The 25,711-nt window shown below is 34.8% G+C and overlaps 1 protein-coding gene across 1 annotated transcript in view; it reads left to right on the top strand.

Annotated features, from left to right (window-relative positions):
* The window catches only part of LOC132739949 (BRCA1-associated protein-like), a 35,614-nt gene extending 10,110 nt beyond the window's left edge, over window positions 1-25,504 (top strand). Inside the window, exons 11-16 of the mRNA XM_060727832.1 lie at window positions 2,114-2,294; window positions 3,133-3,222; window positions 3,924-4,037; window positions 20,203-20,359; window positions 21,771-21,799; window positions 25,274-25,504. Coding sequence (XP_060583815.1) covers window positions 2,114-2,294; window positions 3,133-3,222; window positions 3,924-4,037; window positions 20,203-20,359; window positions 21,771-21,799; window positions 25,274-25,450 — 748 coding nt within the window. The 3' untranslated portion in view covers window positions 25,451-25,504. The remainder of the gene's footprint in view (window positions 1-2,113; window positions 2,295-3,132; window positions 3,223-3,923; window positions 4,038-20,202; window positions 20,360-21,770; window positions 21,800-25,273) is intronic.
* Window positions 25,505-25,711: the final 207 nt, after the last annotated feature.

Raw genomic sequence — 25,711 nt, 5'->3', positions numbered from 1 at the left:
ATAACATATTTCATATTTGTAGCCAAAATAATGGCTAAAAGTATGAGTGCTGAAACTGAAAGTACAAAATTTTTCCAACATTCAGGAAAGATAAGTTTGTCTAAAATCATTGAACCACAACCAAATTCATACTTAAACTGCTTTATTCCTAAGATGTATCTATATTATTTTCAAAGTGAAAGGGACATAACTCTGCAAAAAAAATCATCAAACCATGACCAAATTTCAACTTGACCTGCCCATTCCTTTGACATATCCATATGTCAAATTTAAGTTGAATATGTAACACTGTTGGGTAGATAATGAACAGAAACTGTAAATTTCGTATTATTTTCAAAGTGAAAGGGCATAACTCTGCCAAAAAATCATTGAACCATGACCAAATTCCAACTTGGCCTGGGCATTCCAAAAACATATCCATATGTCAAATTTGAGTTGAATGTGTTGTACTTTTGGGGAGATAATAAACGGAAACTGAAAATTTCATATTACTTTCAAAGTGAAAGGATCATAACTCTGCCAAAAATCATTGAACCATGACCAAATTTGAACATGACCTGCACATTCTTTTGACGCATCCATATGTCAAGTTTGAGTTGAATGTGTTGTACCGTTGGGGAGATAATGAACAGAAACTGAAAATTTCACATTATTTTCAAAGTAAAAGGGGCATAACTCTGCCAAAAATCATCGAACCATGACCAAATTCAAACTTGGCCTGTATTTTCTAATGACATATCCATATGTCAAGTTTGAGTTGAATGTGTTGTACCGTTGGGGAGATAATGAACGGAAACTGAAAATTTCACATTATTTTCAAAGTAAAAGGGGCATAACTCTGCCAAAAATCATCGAACCATGACCAAATTCGAACTTGACCTGTATTTTGTCATGACATATCCATATGTCAAGTTTGAGTTGAATGTGTTGTACCGTTGGGGAGATAATGAACGGAAACTGAAAATTCACATTATTTTCAAAGTAAAAGGGGCATAACTCTGCCAAAAATCATCGAACCATGACCAAATTCGAACTTGGCCTGTATTTTCTAATGACATATCCATATGTCAAGTTTGAGTTGAATGTGTTGTACCGTTGGGGAGATAATGAACAGAAACTGAAAATTTCATATTATTTTCAAAGTAAAAGGGGCATAACTCTGTCAAAAATCATCGAACCATGACCAAATTCGAACTTGACCTGTATTTTGTCATGACATATTCATATGTCAAATTTGAGTTGAATGTGTGCAACCGTTCTTAAGATAATGAACGGAAACTGATGATGACGGAATGACAGAATGACGGAAGGACGGAATGACGGAACAGGGTAACACTATATGCCCCGGCCATTACATGGTGGGGGCATAAAAATTGTGTAATTTTTAAAAAGATCTTTGTTTGCTTGGGATTTTAGTCACAGGGGAACTGTAAAAGCCATATGGCAACCTTCAAGGTTCACTAGTTAAAGACCTTAGGTAGCAGTTTATGCTGTATTCATGGCAGGATTTGGGTCAACAGCAGCAAGATCCAGGAATAAATATCGTCCATGTGATTTATAATCCAAATAATTTATGAGCCACACAAAAATGTTTTGTTTTCATCCATTTTTTAAAAAATTAAGTTGTACATTTCTCAATGAAATGTAGGGTGGAGTAATGGATATTTTGATCACACAAGATAATGTCTGTCACTGTTAAAAGTTGGCCAGTGTTTACTCCTCTAAATTCTATCTCCTTAAGGTACACTCTATTTTGTAAATTCTTAAAGGAGCTCCACTGAGGTCAAAAGCCTTAAATCATTAAATTAACGTAGATTAAATGGGGCACTTAAAATAGTAAAATATACAAAAGATTATAAAGAAATATCTTTGTATATAAAGTTTAAATTAATTTTTGTGCAAGCCAGATTTGAGTTAAAAACTTTTCAACTTTTTGGCCATTTTGCATTACAAAAATGATTATTCATTGAGTGAATAATCTGAAAGTTTGCACACAAGTATTTGGGCCAAACCTTCATCAAATGGTACACAAATCTTTTAATAATATTTCCAGTGTCAAAAAAATCTCAGTGGAGTCCCTTTAAAGTATAATTTGCATATTATGTTATTTTAGACATTTTCAAGAGACACATCATACGTATGCTATGGAGCTAGGTAACAATAAAGTGTGGGATTATATAGGTGATAACTACGTCCACCGACTGGTTCAAAATAAATCAGACGGTAAATTGGTACAAGTTGACGAGGGAGGAAATCCGGTAGAAAATGACAAAATGGATGCTCTTAATCTAGAGGTACTTGTGATTTAAAATTTTTTTGTGCGAGATTTAAGTTTCTTTCAAGTATTATCTGGTTAGCTCACTGAAGGTTGATCATTTTCTCGGGTGTTTGGTTGTGCTTGAAATATTTGAAGGTGTGTCTGTGGCCGTCCTCCACCACTTAAGCTTGAAAGGGGCCTCATGTCTGTTGCAGTGCCATTGTGTCTTTAAAACCCAACTTAACAAATTAAACATAAAATTATTTTTGAGAGGCTTAAAGTGGTAGTGAAATTTACTATGTATAAAAATTATGAGTTAATTTTATAGCACTTCTTAGTTTGATTTATGGAGATAATGAGCTATTGTAGTTGGCCGAGTATTTGTGTCTATGATTTTCATTGTAGGCATCACAATTTGTTTTATTTTTTGGCACCACTCCTGTTTTCTTGGAACTTTTTGGAACTATACTTTGAAACAATGAAATTCAATACATTGTAAACTTTACACTCATTTCTGGTATGTTACTCAGGCCATAGATTTTTATATCCTTATGTTTGTATTATGACAAGATACTGATAGCAGCTCACAGTCTTATATTGTAATAGTTATGGCTGTCACATTTTTGCATATAGGTCAAATTTAGGCCTGTTCCCAAATGACAAAATTGTTTAAAATTCATAATTCCATATTATTGTTTCTATAATTTCCCCAATATTTTGAGCATATATTACTTCAATTCTAAACACCATTAGAATTAACATCTGATAAGATGGTGAATGCTTTAAAAGGTTAAATATAAATTTTTCATTTTTTTTTAGAAACATGTGTTTTGTAGTTTTTTCTAGGAATTAGATAATACTTTGTTTTTTTTCAGTACACATATTTGCTAACAAATCAGCTGGAGTCACAGAGATTGTATTTCGAGGACAAGATGGAAGAAGTTGAAAAAACTGTTTTAGGAAAGGTATTAAATAACAACATAGATGATAATATTCTCCTTGCAAATTTGCTCTGTCACAAAAGAATGATTTGAGAAAGATTGTATTAACTCTAAATTGAAAAAAGAACAACAACAACAAAAAAAACTTGATTTACTGCTCACCAGTATGTCTCACATATACTTTATACTGTAACAGGGGCTAAAATGAATCTGATTTGAAGGAAAAAAATGAAGACCTTTACTTCGTATATTTATAGTGTACAGGACATAGTTACTGACTGAGTTACTTAGTTTATACAGAATTCACATTTCAGTTTGATTATGTAGGAAGCCGTAAGCTTATAGCTGTTCCTGGAATCATGCAATACTGAACAATGTGTAAAGTATCTTGCTCAAGGAAACAACAACTTGTCCCGTATGGGGTTTGAACCCTCGCAGCTAGCAATCCTCTGATTACTAGTCTGATTTGTTAACCACTTAGTTATGCAACCTTTTTACAGGCTAAACTGCTTTCCCACTGAATACGTCAGCACAAGGTCAGTTTTTTGCAAGTGATCAATCCCAGGTTTAGCACATCTTCGTAATCAAATAAAAATGTATTTTCAAATCAAAATCACAGGAAAAAGACAAAGTAACAGACATTTTTAACTAAAAAATATATAAATTTTCATGAGTTAAGAAGATTTCTTACTTTTTCATGTTCAGAATGTATACTTTCATCATAGGTACACTTGCTGGAGGAAGAGAACTTGTATCTAGCAGAACAATGTAGTCATTTACACGTCACATTGGAGGCTTCTAACAAAGAGAAACAACTCATGGAGAAAAAATGTAACCATGTGAGTATAATATGAACAAAATTAGCTCCCCTTTTCTAATAATGCACTCTTTACAACAAAAATGAATATATTTTTCAATTATAATTTAATTTTTTGCTCAAGTATTCAAAGAATAAGGAGAGCTATTGTACTTACCATGGCATTTACATGACACTTTGGTTAAGTTATGTATGCAAGTTTGTAACTCCAAACTACAGAGGGGAATGAGTTGAAACTTCCTACACTTACAGTTAAACTTTGTTTCCTCAAACTCGGATAGCTTGAATACCCCTACCCCACTCGCTTGTCCCGCCAAAATTCCTTCATAATATATATTGTTCTACCTCGGAATCGCTCGAACACCGATCCCTCAAACTCACAAACTTAATCTCTGGTACCTTCGGCAGAAATATTGTGAAAATCACACCTTTTTGGTTAAACAAAAAAACAACAACAAAAAACTGGAAACAAAGTGATCCCTCGGAAGCATTAATAACAACAAAATTACACGAGAATTGCAGACTTGTTTTTAATTGAGTCTGTACATGAGGGATAATGAATACGTGCAACATCCCTCGAAAGTTGCAGTTAGATATGTTCTAAATATGTGACAGCCAGGGACACATGTTTTTAAAGGCAATTAAAGTTAATTGATACAAAATTAAAGTTGTTGTTACCAATTTGTTTGTTATGAGTTTGCCGTCTTTAGATAAAAAGAAAATAACTTGTGAAATGGTTAAATGTGCAAAAGTAAATAAATAAATGATCTTTAAATACAGCCGTGGTCAAGTCAAGTCAAATGTCCTTTATTTAACACATGGTGTTGCATGTAACGTGAATTGTAACAGTGTTATCTTTTTATATAGAATGATACTTGTATGTGTGTTTATTTACGTAAATGACTACAAATGCTTCTGTTTTTTTGTAAATATTTTATTAATTCATTGTTTAAAATAAAATTGGTCATTTATCCCATAATAAAGATATAAATATATTTTGAACAATGTTCAACAAGTTGTGAAAATGGTTGCCCAATCGAACTCAACCAGTAACAATATGCATGGATATAGATTGACACAGCATACAGTTAATACTCATTTGACACCACTGGGACACTTAATATTTAAAAGAATTGACGTATTCGATGAATTGATATACTAACAAACAATTATATAATTGACTTATTTATCATAGACCGATGTAAACTGAAAAACCTTTAGGTCTGTGTCCTATGTGATAATAGTTAAAACTTGGTTGGCTCGAATTACCAATCTCTCGAACAAATTTGCACAGGCCCTACGAGTTCGAGCGAACAAAGTTTGACTGTATTTAAGAGCATGATAGGTCACTATTGGGGGCCCATAACTCTATTATGGATTTCAACATAAATATTGCCCTTTTAAGCTCACTTGTTGGTGAGCTTTTGTGATTGCTTTTCGTCTCGCCAGCCAGCTGTCCCCGTGCGATAGCATTTACTTTAAACAATATCTCCTCATCAACCACTAAGCAATTTTCATCCTAACTTCACAAGAATGTTCATTTGGTGGACACCTTTAAAATTTGTTCACAGAATTAAATTCCATGCAGAACTCTGGTTGCTATTTTTAAAAAAAACCCAAAGAGCTAGAGCTTAGATATTTAGCATGAAACATCTTCTAGTGAGTGTCTACCAAGTTTAAAGCCCTTGGGTCATAATTGGCCCCGCCCTGGGGTGGTAATTGATTTTTAAGATCCCCAAAGGATGAGCATATAGTCGCCACTTTGACCGTCCAGCCTTTTGTCTGTCCGCACTACCAAATAGGGAAAGGGGGCTATCTAACTGTAAATAGAACAAAAGAGAACAATAGAATTCATTCAGTAACAATAGAATAAAGAACCATGGCCTTCTAAATAACAAAAGAAAATAACAATAGAAATGGCCCTTTATCCCTATTGGGTCAGACGTCCGTCCGTCCACTATTCTTGTCCGGGACATAATTTTAAACCAACAAGAGGTATCAACATGAAACTTTGTAGGTAGATAGATCTTATTGAGTAGATGTGCAGTGCATAATAACCGTAACTCTGCCTTGCTTAATTTTGGAGTTATTGCCCTTTGTTAATTTTTACACTTTGAACTTTGTTGGGACATTACTCTTAAACTGTAAGAGATATCAAAATGAAATTTTGTAGGTAGATAGAGCTCATTAGATAGAAGTGCAGTGAACAAGAATGGTTACTCTGCCTTGCCTAATTTTGGAGTTATTGCCCTTTGTTTAAATTTACATTTTGAACTTTGTCTGGGACATAACTCTGACACAATAAGAGATATGAACAAGAAACTTTGTAGGTAGATAGATCTCTGCAGTGCAAAAGAGCCATAACTCTGTCTTGCCTAATTTTGGAGTTATTGCCCTTTAGTAATTTTTTTCACTTTGAATTTTGTCCGAGACATAGCTCTGAAACCATAAGAGGTTTGTAGGTAGATAGATCATTAAATAGAAGTGCAGCACAAAAGAACCTTAAGTCTGCCTTGCTTAATTTTGTAGTTATTGCCCTTTGTTCATTTTTACACTTTTAACTTTGTCAGGGATATAACTCTGACACTTCAAGAGGTATACTTTTCTGTTTTCACTAGGAGCATCACCCGGTTCAACCAGTTCTTGTGTGAAGAGAACAACTCAACATCCAGGGTTCAAATTTTATTGACAAATATAAAGCAATAGAACAAATTACATAAAAAAATAGATAATAAATTCTCTTCTTGATTTTATCACTATAGACAAAGAAGAAAAAAACAGTGTTAAACTGCCAATAAACACTGGTTAGGGACTACTTGTATATGTGGCTGTTATGTTTTCTCCGTCGATTTTATAGTTTACAAAGCCTTTTAAAGCAACAACAAAAAAACATTTTTATTGATATTTTCTGTTCTTATAATGATTTCTTTTCATATAATGCAGAAATAATATCTCACACACACTAACGTCACAGATTTGACCCATATCAGTTAATAAATATTTTGACAAAACGGTGCCAATCCGTTTGCGGCATAATGACGTCATTGTTTGTAAACAACTCATGAATGACGCCAAATGATTAATCAAACACTGATGTAAACTCAATACAATACAGTCTGAGACGTAAGTTTTAATTGTTGAAAACTTGATAAAATAACTTTTTTTTGTGTAATAACTTTTGTTTAGTAATTTCTATATCTTAGCAACAGGAGAGTGCGAAATCGAACAGCGTTATACAAAAATCGGCACCGGAAGTAATCTCCACTTGAAAAAATAACATTGGTGAACTTCCTTATTTTGTCTTATTAGAATCGAAATAATATCTGTCTTAGCAGTGTTTATCGGCTAATTAACATCGGTTTTGTCGTTTTGATGAAAAAAAATTAACCACACAGGCCTACAGCCTTCGTGGTCAATTCTTATGCATCAAAACTCCAAACTGGTGTTAAATATCCGATAAACACCGCTCAGACCGATATTATTTTTTGAATAGGATATTGTCTCAACATTTTATATTACAAACAAATAAAAGGAAATGAGGTATTTCTTTTGAAGTTTACAAAAATATCTTACCAGGTGCACATTTCTGAATTTCTCAAATAAGTTCTACAAAAAAAACCAAAACCCAAAAAATTATGTTTTGTAAAAGGATAAAATTAGATAAAATAATTAAATTAAGCAAAGAATTAATCACTATATAGACTGCAGATTTCAACTCAAACTAAGTTCTAACTCTGACTTCGTTAGGTAAGAAATGATAAACTTCAATGTCAATCAATGATAATTATCTTCCTGTCCAAATGTATGCTCTTGCCACACACATACAAGACAACACTTGACAACACTGGACACAACATATGACAGTTCACTGAACAATAACAACTAACAACATAAACAAGATAATACCCATCATTCTATAAATGATGAATGTGAATGAAAATGTACAATGATTCTATAAATGATGACATGTGACTCTTAGATGATTCACCACAGTGATAACTATAGTGATATTCTAGACTATAGTGCTTTATATAAACATAGTACATGAACTTTGTTATTATTAATATTATGAAATCTTGTTCATTTGTGTGAAACTCAAACATTTTACTTAAGTGAAAGGTCAAAGTAGCAGCAAGAATAAACAATTTTAACACTGCATTATATAATAGATATTTCAATGTGCATTAAATAATAGATATTTCTATGTGCATTAGTATGGTATTTAAATTTGCTGTATTAAAGCTTTTAGCATTTTACAATTGTATATGTTTTGTTATGTCTGCATTGATATCCATTGCTTGGTTCTACATCATTTTATATATTTTGATAATATTGTCACTCTCTGTGTTGCTGTGTGTACTAAAATAAAGTGTACTGGTCTCAGCACACCAACATACAACTCGAGGATCCTCTACACCCTCCAGTATAGTTGTCTTATCTTTAAAGTCACCACTTACTCTATATATACAATTATTCCCGCCATCACTCACAAAGAGGGACCCGTCATCTAACAGTGAAATACCCCTTGGACTTTTAATGTCTACATTCCTTCCTATCATCTCTCCCTGCCAGTTAAACCATGTAACTTCCTTTTGGCCTCTATCAGTTATATAGATTGAATTGCTGTTTGTGATGACATGCGAAGGGCCACTGAAAATACTGTCGCCATTGGAATATTTCTCAACTGTAGTTTTAATATTACCTCTCAAGTCCATGATTTTGAGTTCACCAGGATATATAAAGGTAACTGCAAGTTTCCCCTGATGATGGCTTATTCCGTAGCAAGATCCATCTACTTTCTGTTTGTTTTTCAATGAGAGAGAGTTTGAGGAGAAGGAAATGAACTGTATTGTTTTAATGACTGGTAATGTAACAGCAAGTGTATCTCTGGTCACCATGGTGATATCCCAGGGGTTTGATTCAAGCAGTAATTGTTTGATTGCTCCACTTTTTATGTCTATCATTTTAATTGATTCATTTTGGTAATCTGCTGCAAATAATTTGTTCCGAGGAGAGACAGTTATTCCAGTAATCCAGCATTCATCAATATCTGAGGAAGTTTTAACATTGATATTTCTAGGGGTAGACATTTTCATTGGTAATGCAGCCTTATCCATTGGTGGAGGTAGTTTCTTTGGTTCCTTTGTTCTCAATGTTCCTAATGATTTCTCATTCTGAAGGAGTTTTTTGATTGCTTGATTTGGTTCAAAAGTGTATTCATCAACATCATTGGTTGTTGGTAGTTGTGTAATTATATTTTCATTGTGTAATATCAGTTGCTGAGCTATTTTCAATTCAGTAAACAGTTGGTCAGTTTTCTTGTTGGTGTTGAGATGTTTTAGAGTATCAGCTGATGCTTGGAGTGATTTGTTGATGTCATCACATGTTGTTTCTGTTGTTTTCAACTTGTTGTTGTTGTCATGTTGGATTTTTGTTGCAGTATCTTTAACTTCCTTTTCTAGTTCATCTAATCTTTTGTTTATCTCTTTTCTAAAGTTTTCTATTTCTACTATAGCATCTTTCAGAGAAGTTGTTGATTTAGCAACTCTATGTTTCAGATCTTTTGTAATCTGGCAGCATTTGTCTGTTAATTTGTCAATATCTTTTAGAGTTTCTTTGAACTCCATGCTGTCTAAAATCTGTCCTGATATATCAGGTATGTAGTCCACTTGACAGGATGTTGGTGTATGTTGAAGGGTCACACAAACACTGCATATAAGTGCGTTATGGTCATGACAAAAAAACTTGATAATTTCATTTGTATGTTTAGGACAAGACTTTGTCAAATCAGCTGTCTTTCCACCAGAAGTAGATTTTAATGACTTATGGAGGTTTTGTTTATGTGGCATGTGATCTTTATCTAGAAGTTGGTGATGACGTAGTGGTTTTGGTCGTCTGTGAGTGTAAAAGCAAGTTTGACATAAATGTTCCTCACAATCGACACAGTAACCAAAGGCAGGTAGTCTGATGTCATCTTGGTTGCATATTTCACAGAAAATGTCAAAATCTTCAGCACCACCTTGAGATAGTGTAGATGACAGTTTCTGAGATGACTTTTTACCAGGCACAGCCATAATGTAACCTAGAATAGAAAGTTATTTATAAATGTTCAATACTGGTTATTATGTATTTTACTCATTAAGATTTTAATGCTAATACGTAATTGCCATCAGTGCCTCTTTCCTTTATTTTATGACACCCTTAATTCAATTAGGAAAACCAAATTATCTTTTAGATTTTAGTCGTTGTTTGAAGCATGCTTTGAAGTTTTCAAGTGTTTTTTAGGATCATTGTTAAAACGGCTTGTCCGGAGCAAAAATTTACATGCATAGAGGGATTTCAATATAACCGGGCACAAATGTTCACCATTGTAAAGCGGAGTGTCGCGCACAAAATTTAGGTCCCTGCGGCTAAGGTCAAGGTCACACATAGGGGTGAAAAATCAGATAAAAAATCACTAGAGATGATAAAATATCCAGATATTTTCCAGATGCCCAATGCATATTTCCTATATGCTTATTTATAATGCCCACATCTCTGTCAAAAACTTCTGTGATGGGGGTATTGTTAATTTCATCTTATTTTTATTTAGTAAACTTTATATAACGTCATTATGACGTCATAACGTCACGACGTCATCAACTGGCTTAGCAACGTTAGGATTGGAATAATGAAGTTACTTTTATTATACCTCATTAATGAAAAATATTTTTTAGGTGTTCTAGATTAATATGTTATTTAAATTAACAAGGGGAGGGGAAACTATTCCAGGTTTTTTTACAAAAGTTAGACATTTGTTATTTTCTAACATTTTGGGTATTTTTTAACATTTAAAGGGGTTTAATAGGGGCACCGGGGATAAATCCTCCAAAACTAAAAAAAGGGGAAGGGAAGTTTTAAGGTTTTTAAAAACGGGAAATTTTTTGGCATGGGGGGAAAATTCCAGAATTTTAAAAAAGACAAAGGGGGTTTTAATTTTGGGCTTTATCATTCCCCAAGGGGATGATGAATCTAAAATACTGAAATTTTTTAAAACCAATACAAACGGGGATTTAAAAATGATGTTTGGTTTGGGACTTTCTTTATTTCGGGGACCACATTTTCCAAAAAGGGGTTTGGTTTTTAACGGGACATTTAAAAAAATTAGGTTTTTTTGGAAAGGATTTTATTAAGTTTCTCCAACCCAAATTTTTAAATAAATATGGTACGTTTTGATTAAAAGATAGGGAAATTAAAAGGGAAAAGTAGGGACATTTGCCTGCTGAATTTTTTGGCTTTTAAAACTACTTTCTGAGGGCGGAACATTTCCAAGGGGAGGGCGGTGCTAGTCTTTGGGACTGGTGGTGAATTATGATGAAAAAGCTACATTGTACGAACAGGCTAAGAAGTCACTGAAAAAGTTTAAGGGTAATGACATGAATATGTCAAGTGGCAGCTCAAGTATCAAACTAGAACCTGCTTTTCTTGCAGCAAATGAAGAGGCGCTACTTGCTGCAGGTTACTCCAAATTAAGAATTCAACAAGGGAATTATAATGGAGGCAGCAGAGGAAACTGGAAAAGGGGAAATTAGGAAAATCAGGCATGAAAGAGTTTCAGCGTTCAGACATTGCTCAAGACAGTCACAGAAAAGGTCTTGCAAAGAACATCAATCCTATTGGTCCAGATGGAAGAACGCTTACCTGCAAGTCTTGTGGTTCATATAGGCATCTGCTACAGGCATGCCCCCATAGCTGGGAAAACATGAAGAAAGTGAATGCTGTTGAAGAGGAACATGCAGTATTGTTTACAGGTTACAATAAGGATGAGATTCAGCGTTTGGGTGTAGATGCTCGAAATTGTGCTGTTCTTGATAGTGCTTGCAGCAGTACAGTGTGTGGTAAAAACTGGATAAATAACTATATACAGTCATTAGATGTAGGAGATAAACAGAGAGTAACACAGTTAGATAGTCAGAGAGTTTTCAAGTTTGGTGGTGGGACATGCCTAACATCAAAAGGAGAATACTGTATACCTGCAGTGATTGCTGGCAAAGATGTTTTCATCAAAACAGATGTTGTGGAGTCGGACATTCCCCTGTTATTGTCTCGGACAGCAATGAAGAGGGCTGCTATAAAAATGGATCTAGAAAACGACACAGCTAGCATTATGGGAAAAGAGGTGGCTTTAAATTTGACAACATCAGGTCATTACTGTATTCCGATAGATAAGACGGTAGAGGTACCTGTAGAAAGTGTTTGTGCTGTAAACTTTGATGATTTAAGCAAAAATGAGAGATACAAAACATTTGTGAAATTGCACAGGCAATTTGCACACCCACCTAAGAAACGGCTGTCAGCACTTATGAAAGATGCAGTTATCTGGAGAGAAGAATTTGAGGAAACTCTTGATCTCATTACTAACAATTGTGAACTTTGCAAGATGTATGCAAAAACTCCATCAAGGCCTGTCGTAGGTATGCCTATGGCTTCCAAGTTCAATGAAAAAGTTGCGATGGATCTTAAGCAATGGAACGGCTGCTGGATTTTACACATTATAGACATGTGGTCCAGATATACGGTGTCAACGTTTATCAACAGAAAGAAGCCAGAAAAGATTATAGATGCACTGATGAGGGAATGGGTAGGTAAGTTTGGCATGATGGGCTCATTAATGACTGACAACGGTGGTGAATTCAATTCAGATGAAGTAAGAGAGATCACGTCAATACTGAACATTAAATTATGCACAACATCTGGTCAAAGTCCATTTCAGAATGGTTTATGTGAGAGAGTGCATGCTATAACAGATATGATGCTGATTAAGTTACAGGCAGATTGTGGGAAAGTAGACTTGCAGACGTTACTATCATGGGCGAATATGGCAAGAAATTCTTTACAGATGTGGAATGGTTTTAGCAGTCATCAGCTTGTTTTTGGGCAGAACCCCAATATTCCCAATATTATGAGTGAAAACTTGCCTGCATTACAAGGGACCACCAGCAGTGAGGAATTTGCAAGGCATTTGAATGTTTTGCATGCTGCTCGGAGAGCATTCATTCAGTCGGAAGCTGACGAAAGAATAAGGAGAGCTCTACGTAATAAAGTAAGGGCTTCTGAACAAGTTTTTGAACATGGTGATAATGTTTTCTACAAGCGAGAGGGAAAAGAGCGTTGGCTTGGACCTGGAAAGGTGGTATTTCAAGATGGAAAAGTGGTGTTTGTTAGACATGGAGCAGTGTTTGTGCGAGTATCGCCTAATAGGCTGCAGAGGGTAAATGATTATATGAGTTCTGATAATCGTGAGGCAAACAGTTATGAAAGTCTGGAAGAAGAAAGAAGCAATGCTAATGAGGGCACATTAGCTGACCAGCAAACCTCAGATCAGACAAGTATGCAGACCATAAACGAGGACATACCATCCTCAGATCCATTTAAGAACTTGCAGTCAAACATGTCAGATAGATCATCAGCTAGTTTGGAAAACAACATTCAAAATATTCCACCTGAAGAAAGGACATTGAAGGCAAATGACAACATACAATATAGAGCACAGGATACAGATCAGTGGATACAAGCAAAAATACTAGGAAGGGCTGGAAAAGCAACAGGCAGAAACAAGTTTTGGTATAATATAGAGGAAGATATCAGCAAAGAGAAGAAGAGTATTAATCTGGAGGCAGTTCAATGGAAAATGTTAACAAATGAGGTTAATTTGGTAATGAAACAGACTTGTGCTGATGATGAAGTCACATCTGCTAAAATTTGTGAACTTCAGAAGCTGCAACACTTTGGCACATATGAAGAAGTTCAAGATTATGGTCAGGTAACTTTATCAACAAGATGGGTGATAACTCACAAAAAATGGTCAAACAAAGGCTCGACTTGTTGTACGCGGATTTGAGGAAGAATATGTGATGCAAAGTGACAGTCCAACAGTGGGAAAAGGAACACTTAGAACATTTCTTGCACTTGCAGCTGTAAATAATTGGATTGTAAAAACCACAGATATAAAGTCGGCGTTTCTACAGGGAAAAGAAATTCGGAGGGAAGTCTACATTAAACCTCCAAAGGAAAGTGACACTATCGCTGGAATAATTTGGAAACTTAAACATGGACTTTATGGCCTCAAAGACGGAGCAAGACAATTCTATCTAAGTGTGAAAGACGAGTTAATTAGATTAGGGTGTCATATATCAGAGATGGATCCAGCAATGTTCTTTCTGCACACTGGAGACAAGCTTAACGGCATTATTTGTTGTCATGTTGATGATTTTCTTCATGCTGGTGATGAATGTTTGGAGAAGGTCCTGACTAAATTACGAAAACGATTTGTTGCAGGAAAAATTGAAAAAGGACAGTTTGATTATATTGGTTTCAGGATTTCTCAGGAGAGCAATGCAATTATTCTGGACCAATCTAGATATGTGGAAAACATAGAGAGCAGACAGATTGACACAAAGAGAGTCCAGAATAAACAGGAAGTATTAACATCTGAAGAACAGACTCTTTTCAGGAAAATCATTGGTCAGATTAACTGGGTAGTGCAAGGAACAAGGCCCGATATGGCATTTGAGTTGATAGACTTGAGCACTAAACTCAAGGAAGCTACAATGAGTGATCTATCTCAGGCGATCAAAGCAGTGAACAGATTGAAAAACTTCAAGTCTTTTATAAGATTCCCACAATTGAGCAACTTTGTAGGTGATTGGAAGATTGCAGTCTTCACAGATGCATCTTTGTGCAACATAAATTCTGGAACAGGGAGCACTGCGGCTTATATAGTATGGTTAATGGACACTTCTGGAAAATGTTGTCCACTTTTCTGGCATACCAACAAAATAAAAAGGGTAGTACGATCAACAATTGCTGCTGAAGCTCTCAGTTTACAAGAAGGATTAGAATGTGGATATTATTACAGACAAAATGATCGAAAACGCTCTAAGGATACCCAATCACACAATACCAATAATTGCTTATGTGGACAATAGAAGTGTAATAGAAGCTGTGAATTCAACCAAGCTAGTAGATGACAAGCGTCTTCGTGTAGATATAGCTGCAATCAGCGAATCCTTGTCCAGAAATGAAGTCAAAGAAATTCGATGGTGCCCAGGGAAACATCATTTGGCTGACTGTATGACTAAGCGTGGGGCATCCGGATATGATCTGCTGTGTGTAATACAAGAAGGAACAATTTCAAAAGATTTTATATAGACTTGTAGAATTTTAACATTTTTATATCTTACATTTTTTTTAATGACTCAAAACATCAGTTTTTTTAATGACTCAAAACATCACAGAAAAGAAGAAAAGAAAGAAAGTATAATTAATGTTAATTTCATCTTATTTTTGTTTAGTAAACTTTATATAACGTCATTATGACGTCATAACGTCACGACGTCATCAACTGGCTTAGCAACGTTAGGATTGGAATAATGAAGTTACTTTGTTGATTATGACCATACATTAAAGTGAAATATATTTATTTAGTGTTGGCGTTAGCATTAATAAGGTGTTGGATTTAACTTAACAGGTATATTGCAACAAAGGTTCCCTTTTTACACTTTGAACTTTGTCCGGGACATTACTCTGAAACAATAAGAGATATCAACATAAAACTTTGTACACACTTGTCTAGGGGCTATCATAGAATGTCATGGAAAATGGTCAGGAAGGATGGTATGATAATTTCAAGGTCAAGTTTGAATATGGGTTACCTTGGGTCAAAAACTAGGTTACACTGTCCAAATATGGAAAAACCTTGTTTACACTCTAGAGGCTACAATGTTGATCCAAATATCCTTGAAATTGGTCAGAAAGGTTGTTTATATCATTTCCATCTCAATTGGAATATAGGTCATCGATAGTCAAAAACTAGGTCACACTGCCCAGATATGAAAAAACCTTGCTAGTCTAGAGGCTATTGTTTTGAACCAAATATCCTGGAAATTGGTCAATAAAGTTGTTATGGTGATTTCTAGGCAAAGTAAGAACATGGGTTCAACCTTGGGTCAAAAAACTAGGTCACACAGCATAAGTATTGGAAAACCTTGTAAACACTCTAGGGGCTACTGTTCCAGTCCAGATATCCTAGAAATTGGTCAGAAAGGTTGTTATGATAATTTCTAGGTCAAGTTTAAATATGGGTCACTTTTTGTCAGAAAGTAGGTCACACAGACCAATATCTGGAAAAACCTTGTTTACACTCTAGATACTACTGTTATGATTCAAATATCTAGGAATCAGTCAGACAGGTTGTATTGGTGATTTCTAGGTCAATCTCAAATATTGGTCAACTAGTGTTAAAAACCAAGGCAACACAGCAATATTATGGAAAAACCTTGTAAACACACTATAGAAGCTTTTGTTTTTTGATCCAAATATCCAGGAAAATTGTTCAGAAAGGTTGTTTAAATGAAATTTTGAGGTCAAGTACATTGTATATATGGATCATCTGGGGTCAAAAACTAGGTCACACAGGTCAGCCCAAATAATATGGGATTGAGCCTTCATAATCAGGGCCCTTTTGTTTATGTAGACTTATATCCTAGGAAAACACATTTATTTCATCTTGTTTCAACCTATAATGCTCAAAGCTTAGATTTTACAGTTTGCTCAGGGTGAGGTTTTAGGATTGTTAAATGTCAGTCGTCCGTCGACTGTCGTCCGTCCACATTTGTTCGTTAACACTCTAACGTCACATTTTTGCCTCAATCATCATTAAACTTTTTCAGGATTTTTAGGACGCTTGTCTAGCTTTATTGCTCGAATGAGTTCGAACATGGGTAATCTTGGATGAAAAAACTAGGTCACAGGAGCTAAAAATATAAAATCTTGTTAACACTCTAGTGACTACTGTTTTAATAAAAAGTACTTGAAATTGCTCTGAAAGTTTGTTTTGATAATTTCTAGGTGAAGGACAAATATGGGTCACCTGGGGTCAAAAACTAGGTCACGCCGCCCAAATATGGAAAAACCTTGTGAACACTCTGGTGATCACATTTTGACTCATTTGTGATCAAACTTGCCTCCTTCCCTGGAGTCACTTACTTTATGTAGACTTGTAAAGGAAAATACATTTATGTCTTTTTTGTGAGTCTTCAATATGATTACCAGGAGCTCAGATATTTGGCAGGAAGCAATGGCTCAATGGATCTCTACACTAGTTGTATAAGTCATACCCCTGGAGTAAAAAATGGCCAAGCAATAAGGTTAACTTAGTTTACATAGATTTGTACAGTCAAAATGTCTTAAAAAATCTTCTTCCCTGAAATTACAATGCCCAGAGCTTAGATATTTGGTATGTAGAATTACACAAAGTGAAGTAAATCATGCCCATGGGGTCAAAATCTACCAAAGTTGTTCAAAGAATTAAATTCCTTGCAGAACTCTGGTTGCCATGGTTGCCATGGCAACCAAAAGAAAAAACTTAAAATAGTAAACACTTAAAAAAATTCTTTTAAAAAACTTAAATAGCTAGAGCTTAGATGTTAAGCATGAAACATCTTCTAATGGGTGTCTACCATGTTTGTTCAAATAAAAGCCCTGGGGTGAAAATTGGCCTCGCCCCAAGTTGTCATTGTACACATCTGTTGGAACTGTTGTTCTCCCAGTAATGTTTTTACACATGCACTATTTCACATACAAATTTGAACTTTGTGATCAGTTTAAGATTTAGATTTAATATCTGCTTTTTTTTAAGCTCACATGAGGACAATGTCATGAAACATGTTCTAGTGTATGTCTACCATGTTTGTTGAAATAAAATTCCTAGGGTCAAAATTGGTCCACCCCAGGGGGTCACTGATTTTCCTTATATGTATATAGTAAAAACTTAAGAAATCTTCTTATGACAATCCAAAAGCACTATAGATTAGATATTTGGCATGAAACATCTTCTAGTGGATGTCTGCCATCTTTGTTTAAATAATTGCTTTAGGGTCAAAATTGTTAAGGTTAAGCTGTCCCTTGTTTTCAAATTGTGCTTCTGCGGTGAAAACGGGCTCCACTTTGACCTGTTTCTCAGGTGAGTGATACAGGGCCCTCTTGTTTTGTAAAACTACAATGCCAATAGCTTAGATATTTGTCATTAAGCATTTAATAGCAGACATCTACAAATATCTGAAGAATAATGCAGCTTGGGTAAATAATATTAAAGGCAGATGAAATAGGAAGTCATTCTTGGAAAATAAAAAATGTGACCTTTCCTAGCAATATATCTCAGGTGAGAAATACAGGATTACGATGACCTTTTTGTAATAGTTTAGTGACTGACGTGTTCAGGTTATTCCTTTTTTAAGAATATGCAGATCATGTTGTCACATTAACCAATCAAAATAAAATATTAACCATTTAAAGTTAGTTTGAAGTGTGGGTGGGGTATAAAAAAATTCTCTCAAGGTTATTTAAACTGTAGGGCAAACTTAAATCAATTTAAAGTAATATAAATACTTGATAAGTTTTATTTAATTTTTAAACATAGATATTGAGTAAATTGACTCACCAGGTATTTATACTGCTGTCTAGAATATTAAAGATATTGCCGTCTTTAGTTTCTTATCTGACAAGTCACTTCCCGTCTATCCACTGCTATGTATTTAACCTGTGTAAACTTGTAGCGATAGATTTATTTAATTTTTAAACCAGGAAGTATCATGTTACACAAGATGATATTATCCTTAACAGAAAAACAATTGTATAGTACTACACTTAATGATTAGCTTGAGGCAATTATTTCCTTTTATTATGCTCCCAACTAGCTTTTATTGGTCCCCTACTAGATTAACCAGGGGGACTTTAGGTTTACCTTCTGTCCATCCATCCGACTGGATTTCGTGATGATGCAAAAGTACTGAATATACTTAATGTTATTTTATGTTATATAAGAAAAACTAAAAAAAATCTTCTTCAGAAAAAATACACAAATAGCTAGAGCTTAGATATTAGGCATGAAACTTTTTCAAGTGAGTGTCTACCAAGTTTGTTCAAATAAAAGGCCTTGGGTCAAAATTGGCCCTGCCCTGGGAGTCATTGATTTTCCTTATATGTATATAGTAAAATTTATTTATTTTATTTTTTTAAACCAAAGGAGCTAGGTGCTAGAGCAATCACTAATTGAGACATTTACTAAATTTATTGTACCAAGTTTATTTAATAAAAGCTCTAGGGTAAAAAATTGGCACTGCCCCGGGGAGGGGGGGGGGGGGGGGTAATTTATTCTCCTAATTTGTATATCATCATATAGTAAAAAAAAAATCTTTTAAAAAAGAGCTAGAGCTTAGATATTAAGGATATAACATTTTCTAGTGAGTGTTTACCAAGTTTGTTCAAATAAATTTTCTGGGGTCAAAATTGGCCCTGCCTAAGTGGGTAGTTGATTTTCGTTATATGCACATAGAAAAAAAAAATAAAATCTTGTTTTGAGAAAACCCAAATAGCTAGAGCTTTGATATTAAAAATGAAACATTTTCTAGTGAATATTTACCAAGTAAATTGTTCAAATAAAAAGACTTGGGTCAATATTGGCCCTGTCCTGGGCTGTCATTGATTTCCTTATATGTATATAGTAAAAACTTTAAATAATCTTCTTTTAAAGAAACCAAATAGATAGAGCTTAGATATTAAGCATGATACATTGTCTCATAAGAGTTTACCAAGTTGTTTAAATAAAAGCTCTTTGGTGAAAATTTGCCCCATGGGGTCATTGATTTTTCCCTATTGTACACATCTGTGGCAACTGTTGTTTTCCCTTTGCAATAGCAACCAGTATTGTTTTTACACATGCACTATTTCTGTGATACCAAATATGAACTTTGTGATATCAGTTTAAGATTTAGATTTTATATCTGCTTTTGTTTTATAGTTTACAATTTTACTTGTTCCTTGTCATGGAAGAGTTTTTAAAATTCATGTGAGTGATTTCAGGGCCATCATGACCCATTTGTTTAAAGTTCTTTGTTATCAAGGATCTTGGTGTTACTATCAAGCAAAGCTAATTATTCGTTTATCTGTTAAGGGTGAATTATTAGCTGATTAAGAAAAAATTTACAAGTTACAGTCAAGACTGCCTTAGCCACCCCCTGATTTTCAACGACTCCCTTGTCTTATCCGACCTTGTTTCAGTCCTCCCAACGTATTTTCCTAAATATATAAATGGGACTGAAACTAACAGGGAAAATCATGTTTCTATTAACTTTATTTAAATTTTTTAGCTACAGACACGTCTTGAAAAAAGCACTACACGATCTGCAAGAAAGAGGAAAGAGATGAATAAGTGTTACTTGACAATCAAAAAGTGTTGGCAGAAACGAGTTACTACCATTGGGAGTCCAGAATTCCAAAAGATTTTACAACTTCCAAAAAAGATAAGTAAGTCGCAAAAATAAAAAACAGTCTTCTTCATTCATTTCTTGCCTTCTACTTCTTTTTCACCTGGTAAAATTTTGAAATGGCCATTTCTAAAGGGAAGATAATCCTGGAAAGCAATATTTTGTTAACCATCTCCGGTTTTTTTATTTAGAGTGTTTTGCCTTTATCTATATAAAAAGAACAATTAATGTTCAAAACTTGAAAACAAGTTCACTATTAAGGCTAGGTAAGGGTCTGCCAAGCAGTTTTGCAAAATTATGGTCCCCTTTTTATATTGTGAATTTTAAATTACACTATCCCAGCACTGAAAAAAAAACGAGGAACCTGTTGTCCTTTTGACAGGTCTTGTTATTTTTTTCTAATTTTATTGAAAAAAACAAAAACAAAAAAAAAACAATAAAAACAAACAAAATCAAGATCACTATTTCACTTAACCCTTTACCTATAATATACGCGAAAACAAACACACTTTCGACCCCCCCCCCTTTTAGGCCTCAAATAGTGAGAAAATGTCCTATTTGGGGGGCCCCAAATTATATGTTTTCGTTGGAGAATATGTTGCTTAAGAAAAGTGAAGCAATTTTTTCCGGAGCGGTTCCCCCATCCAAAAAAGATACATCAGGGGGTTGCCAGGAAGGGGGGATGTGGTGCCCCTTCTGTTTGGGGGGTTTGAAGGGGGGGGGCAATCCCCTTTCCCATCGCCCAAAAAGAAATTTTGTACTTGTGAGAGGTTGAAAATGATCCCAGATCGATCAAAAAGGGTAATGTGTAACCAAGGGCTGAAAAGCCTTTGACTCTATCTCAAACCCCTTAGAAGTTCAGCACTTGATGGAAAAAAATCCGAAGGCAAAATATGGGAATTTAGGTATTTTGAGGACGTCCCCTCGTTGCTTTGGTAAACGGAAATTTAAACTGAAGCAGTCGTTTACAAAGGCAATGGTCCAGTTCAACATGGTGTGCCCAAGTTTTGATTAGTATTTAAGGGCAAATTTTTTCAATAGTTTTCATTAATCAGTTTTAACTTGTAACCCAGGGGGCTTTTCAATGAAAAAGGCCATTTTTATAAGCCTCCCCTGAAATATTCTCAAGGGTGACCTAGTGGATTCAACCGTCTTCGTCTTGGGCCTATAAACAGGTTGAGCGACCTCAGGGCATTTCATGGCCCTCTTGTTTCGACCAATATAACTCATGAGGGAAAGGGGTTAAGTTGTTTATTTATCAAGGGCAGGTAATTTCTGCAAGCAGTTTTTAAGGAATTAGCCCCCCCTTCTCTTTCCATAAATTCTAGTCAAGCAAATTGGCTCTTGAATGGTTTTTTGTTCTTATCTGTCTATCAGTACATAATATAAATAACATCTGTTGATCTGTCAGCAACCCATTGATTTCTGCTGAATAACTTTATAACATCTAGGTTTACACTCTGGGAGATTGGTCTATCCAGTGAGATGACCTCTATTGATTTAATGATCATTAGGTAAAGGTCACAGCGAAACTTAGTGTAAAATTCATGTTTGCTCAATTACTTGAAGAAGGAAAACTTAAAGCTGCATATGCAGCCTCCAGATGAGCCAAAATATTTCAAGAAAAGCAAAAACTTGAGAAAAAAAATGTAAGCGTGTAAGCTGGTATTCTTTTTACCTACTGAAGGGAATGGATTTGAAACTTCACACACTTGTTTTCTGTGATTATCTAACATGATTGGCACAAGTCCCCATAACTCTGATTTTGCTATTTTGCATAATTATGCCCCTTTTTCGACTTAGAAATTCTTTGTTAAGTTTATGCGGTGTATGGTGGTATTTCCATAACTACTGAAGGAAATAGATTGAATCTTCACCAAACTTGTTCTCTGTGATTATCTAACATGATATGCGCAAGTCCCATAACTTTGAATTGCTTTTTTTTGCATAATTATGCCCCTTTTTTCGACTTAGAAATTCTTGGTTAAGTTTTTTGCGTGTAAGGTTGTATCTCCATAACTAGCTGAAGGGAATGGATTGAAACTTCACACACTTGTTCTCTGTGATTATCTAACATGATTGACACAAGTTTCATAACTCTGATTTGCTTTTTTGCATAAGTATGCCCCTTTTTCGACTTAGAAAATTTCTTGGTTAAGTTTATGCGAGTAAGCTGGTATCTCCATAAATACTGAAAGGGAATGGATTGGAATTTTACACACTTGTTTCTCAGTGATTATTTAACATGATTGGCACAAGTCCCATAACCCTTATTTTTTTTCATAATTATGCCTCTTTTTTGCGGCTTAGAAATTCTTGGTAAAGGTTTTTGCTTGTAAGCTGGTATTTTCCATAAACTACTGAAAATTTTGTGCCTTTTTTGGGACAATTTTTTATGCATTCATAATAATAAAGCAGTGATCTACTCGATAAAGCATCTTAATAACAAGCCTTTGAACCTTTAAAAATAATTTTTATTGTATTCATATAGGTAAGCATTATTATACCCCCAAAAACGAAGTTTGGGGGGGTATATAGGAGTCACCCGGTGGTCGGTCGGTCGGTTTGGTCGGTCGGGGTCGGGTCCAGACGTCCGTTTGCATTTTCCTTGTCCGGGAAGCATAACTTTGAAGACTAATGGTTGGAATTCAAATATAACTACATACCAATGGTCAAGCACATTGAGAGGAAGTGCAGTGCATAAGAACCATAACTCTATCTTGACTAATTACAGAGTTATTGCCCTTTTGTTACTTTTCCTTGTCCGGGGCATAACTTGAAAACAACTGGTTGGAATTCAAAACGTTTCATACAAATTGTCAAACACAATAAGGGAAGTGGAGTGCACAAGAACCAAATATCTCTATCTAAAGTAATTACAAGTTATTGCCCTTTTGTTGCTTTTCCATTGCTTTTGTTTTGTCCGGACCATAACTTGAAAGACTAATGGTTGGAATTCAATATAACTACATACAATGGTCAAGCACATTGAGAGGAAAGTGCAGTGCACAAGAACCATAAAACTCTATCTTGACTAATTACAGAGTTATTGCCCTTTGTTAACTTTTCCACCTTTGTCCGGGGCATAACTTTGAAAACTACTGGTTGGAATACAAAACAACTTCATACAATTGCCCAAACACAATAAGGGGAAGTGCAGTGCACAAATACCATAACTCTATCTAAAGTAAATTTACAGAGTTATTGCTCTTTTGTTGCTTTTCCAATTGCTTTTTTTTGTCCGGACCATAACTTGAAGACTAATAGTTTGAATTCAATATAACTACATACAATGGTCAAGCACATAGATAGGAAGTTGCAGTGCACAAGAACCATAACTCTATCTTGACTAATTACAAGAGTTATTGCCTTTTGTTACTTTTTCCTTGTCCGGGTCATAAACTTGAAAACTAACTGGTTGGAATTCAAAAAACAACTTCATTACAATTGGTCAAACACAATAAGGGGAAGTGCAGGTGCATAAGAACCATAACTCTTTATCTAAAGTTATTAAACAGAGTTTTTGACTTTCCATTGCCTTTTTTGTCCGGACCATAACTTGAAGACTAATGGTTTGAATTCAATATAACTACATACAATGGTCAAGCACATTGAGAGGAAGTGCAGTGCACAAGAACCATAACTCTATCTTGACTAATTACAGAGTAATTGCCCCCTTTGTTACTTTTTCCGTCCGGTGCATAACTTGAAAACTACTGTTAGGAATTTTCAAAACAAACTTCGCACAATTGTCAAACAACAAAAGGGGAAGTGCAGTGCACAAGAACCATAATTTCTATCTAAAGTAATTACAGAGTTATTGCCCTTTGTTACTTTCCCTATTCCTTTTTTGTCCGGACCATAACTTGAAGACTAATGGTTGGAATGTCAATATAACTACATAACAATGGTCAAGCACATTGAGAGGAAGTGCAAGTGCATAAGAACCAATAACTCTATCTTGACTAATACAGAGTTATTGCCCTTTGTTACTTTTCCTTGTCCGAGGCATAAACTTGAAAACAACTAGTTGGAATTCAAAACAACTTCATACAATTGTCAAACACAATAAGGGGAAGTGCAGTGCACAAAATACCATAACTCTATCTAAAAGTAATTACAGAGTTATTGCCCTTTGTTACTTTTCCATTGCCTTTTTTTGTCTGGACCATACTTGAAGACTAATGGTTGGAAATAATATAACTTCAAACAATGGTCAAGCACATTGAAGAGAAAGTGCAGTGCACAAGAACCATAACTCTATCTTGACTAATTACAGAGTTATTGCCCTTTGTTACTTTTCTTTGTCCAGAGCATAACTTGAAAACTACTGTTTGGAATTCAATACAACTTCATACAGTTGTCAAGGATATTAAGAGGAAGTGCAGTGCACAAGAACAATAACTCCATTTGACAAAATACAGACTTATAGAGTTATTGCCCTTTGTTCCTTTTCTTTGTCTTTCTGGACTTATTACAGAGTAATTCAATTAAACTTCATCAATGGCCAACCCACATTGAAAGGAAATGCAACATATAAGAACCACAACTATCTTTAATTGCCCACAACCATAAACTCTATATTTTAATTATTTTACAAGGTATTCTGTTACTAGTAACATCCTCATTTCCGAAGCAAGTCTTGTGGGGTATTAATCACATTTAGTGATAGTTCTAGTTATACTCAATGAAACAACCTTGTGACAACTGTTCAAATAGTCGAGCGGTACTGTCCTCCGACAGTTCTTGTTTAAAATTTCACTAATAGAAGTTTGAATCTGGAGGCATACTGTTATAAGTATTTGAAACTTGGTAGGGACATTGCCCAAGGCCCATGGATTGGACTTAATTAGTAGGCTATTAGGTCAAAGGTCAATGTCACAGAGAGATACCAATTGAAAAACTCTTGTCAATCCAATTATAATAAAACCAGAAATTTCATGTTTATTTATAGGAGATTCAGGAATTGAGGGAGCAGCTACGTGATGTCATGTTTTATGTTGAAGCACAAGGAAAACTTAAAAATGCCGAGGGCGTGTCACAAGAGGAAATACAAGGCAGTCAAGTTGTGGTCGGGGCCTCCTCGGAGACGTCACCACAAAATCGTAAAACGAGAAAAAAACAAAGATGAAAGTTTAAATGTGTTTATCATTTTGTTGGGTCTTATGAAAAAAAGCATTACACATTTCTCTAAAGAGAAAACAATTTACCCTACTTTTGCGAGGGCATGATCTTTGGAAAGAAAGAAAGACAGAAAAATTTTGTTTGTAAAAAGGAATTTGTGACCTTAGAAATTTATTTTACTGGTAAAAAATGTTCAGTTTACCTATACCTCTTCCTTGATCTGGAGATTTCTTTTTAGTAAATTATCATCATACGGTATTTCAAGATT

This window comes from Ruditapes philippinarum, unplaced genomic scaffold (genome assembly GCF_026571515.1).
Source record: "Ruditapes philippinarum isolate M1 unplaced genomic scaffold, ASM2657151v2 ctg1157_1_1_1_1, whole genome shotgun sequence".
Lineage (NCBI taxonomy): Eukaryota > Metazoa > Mollusca > Bivalvia > Venerida > Veneridae > Ruditapes > Ruditapes philippinarum.
This window is presented reverse-complemented; position numbering and strand designations above follow the sequence as displayed.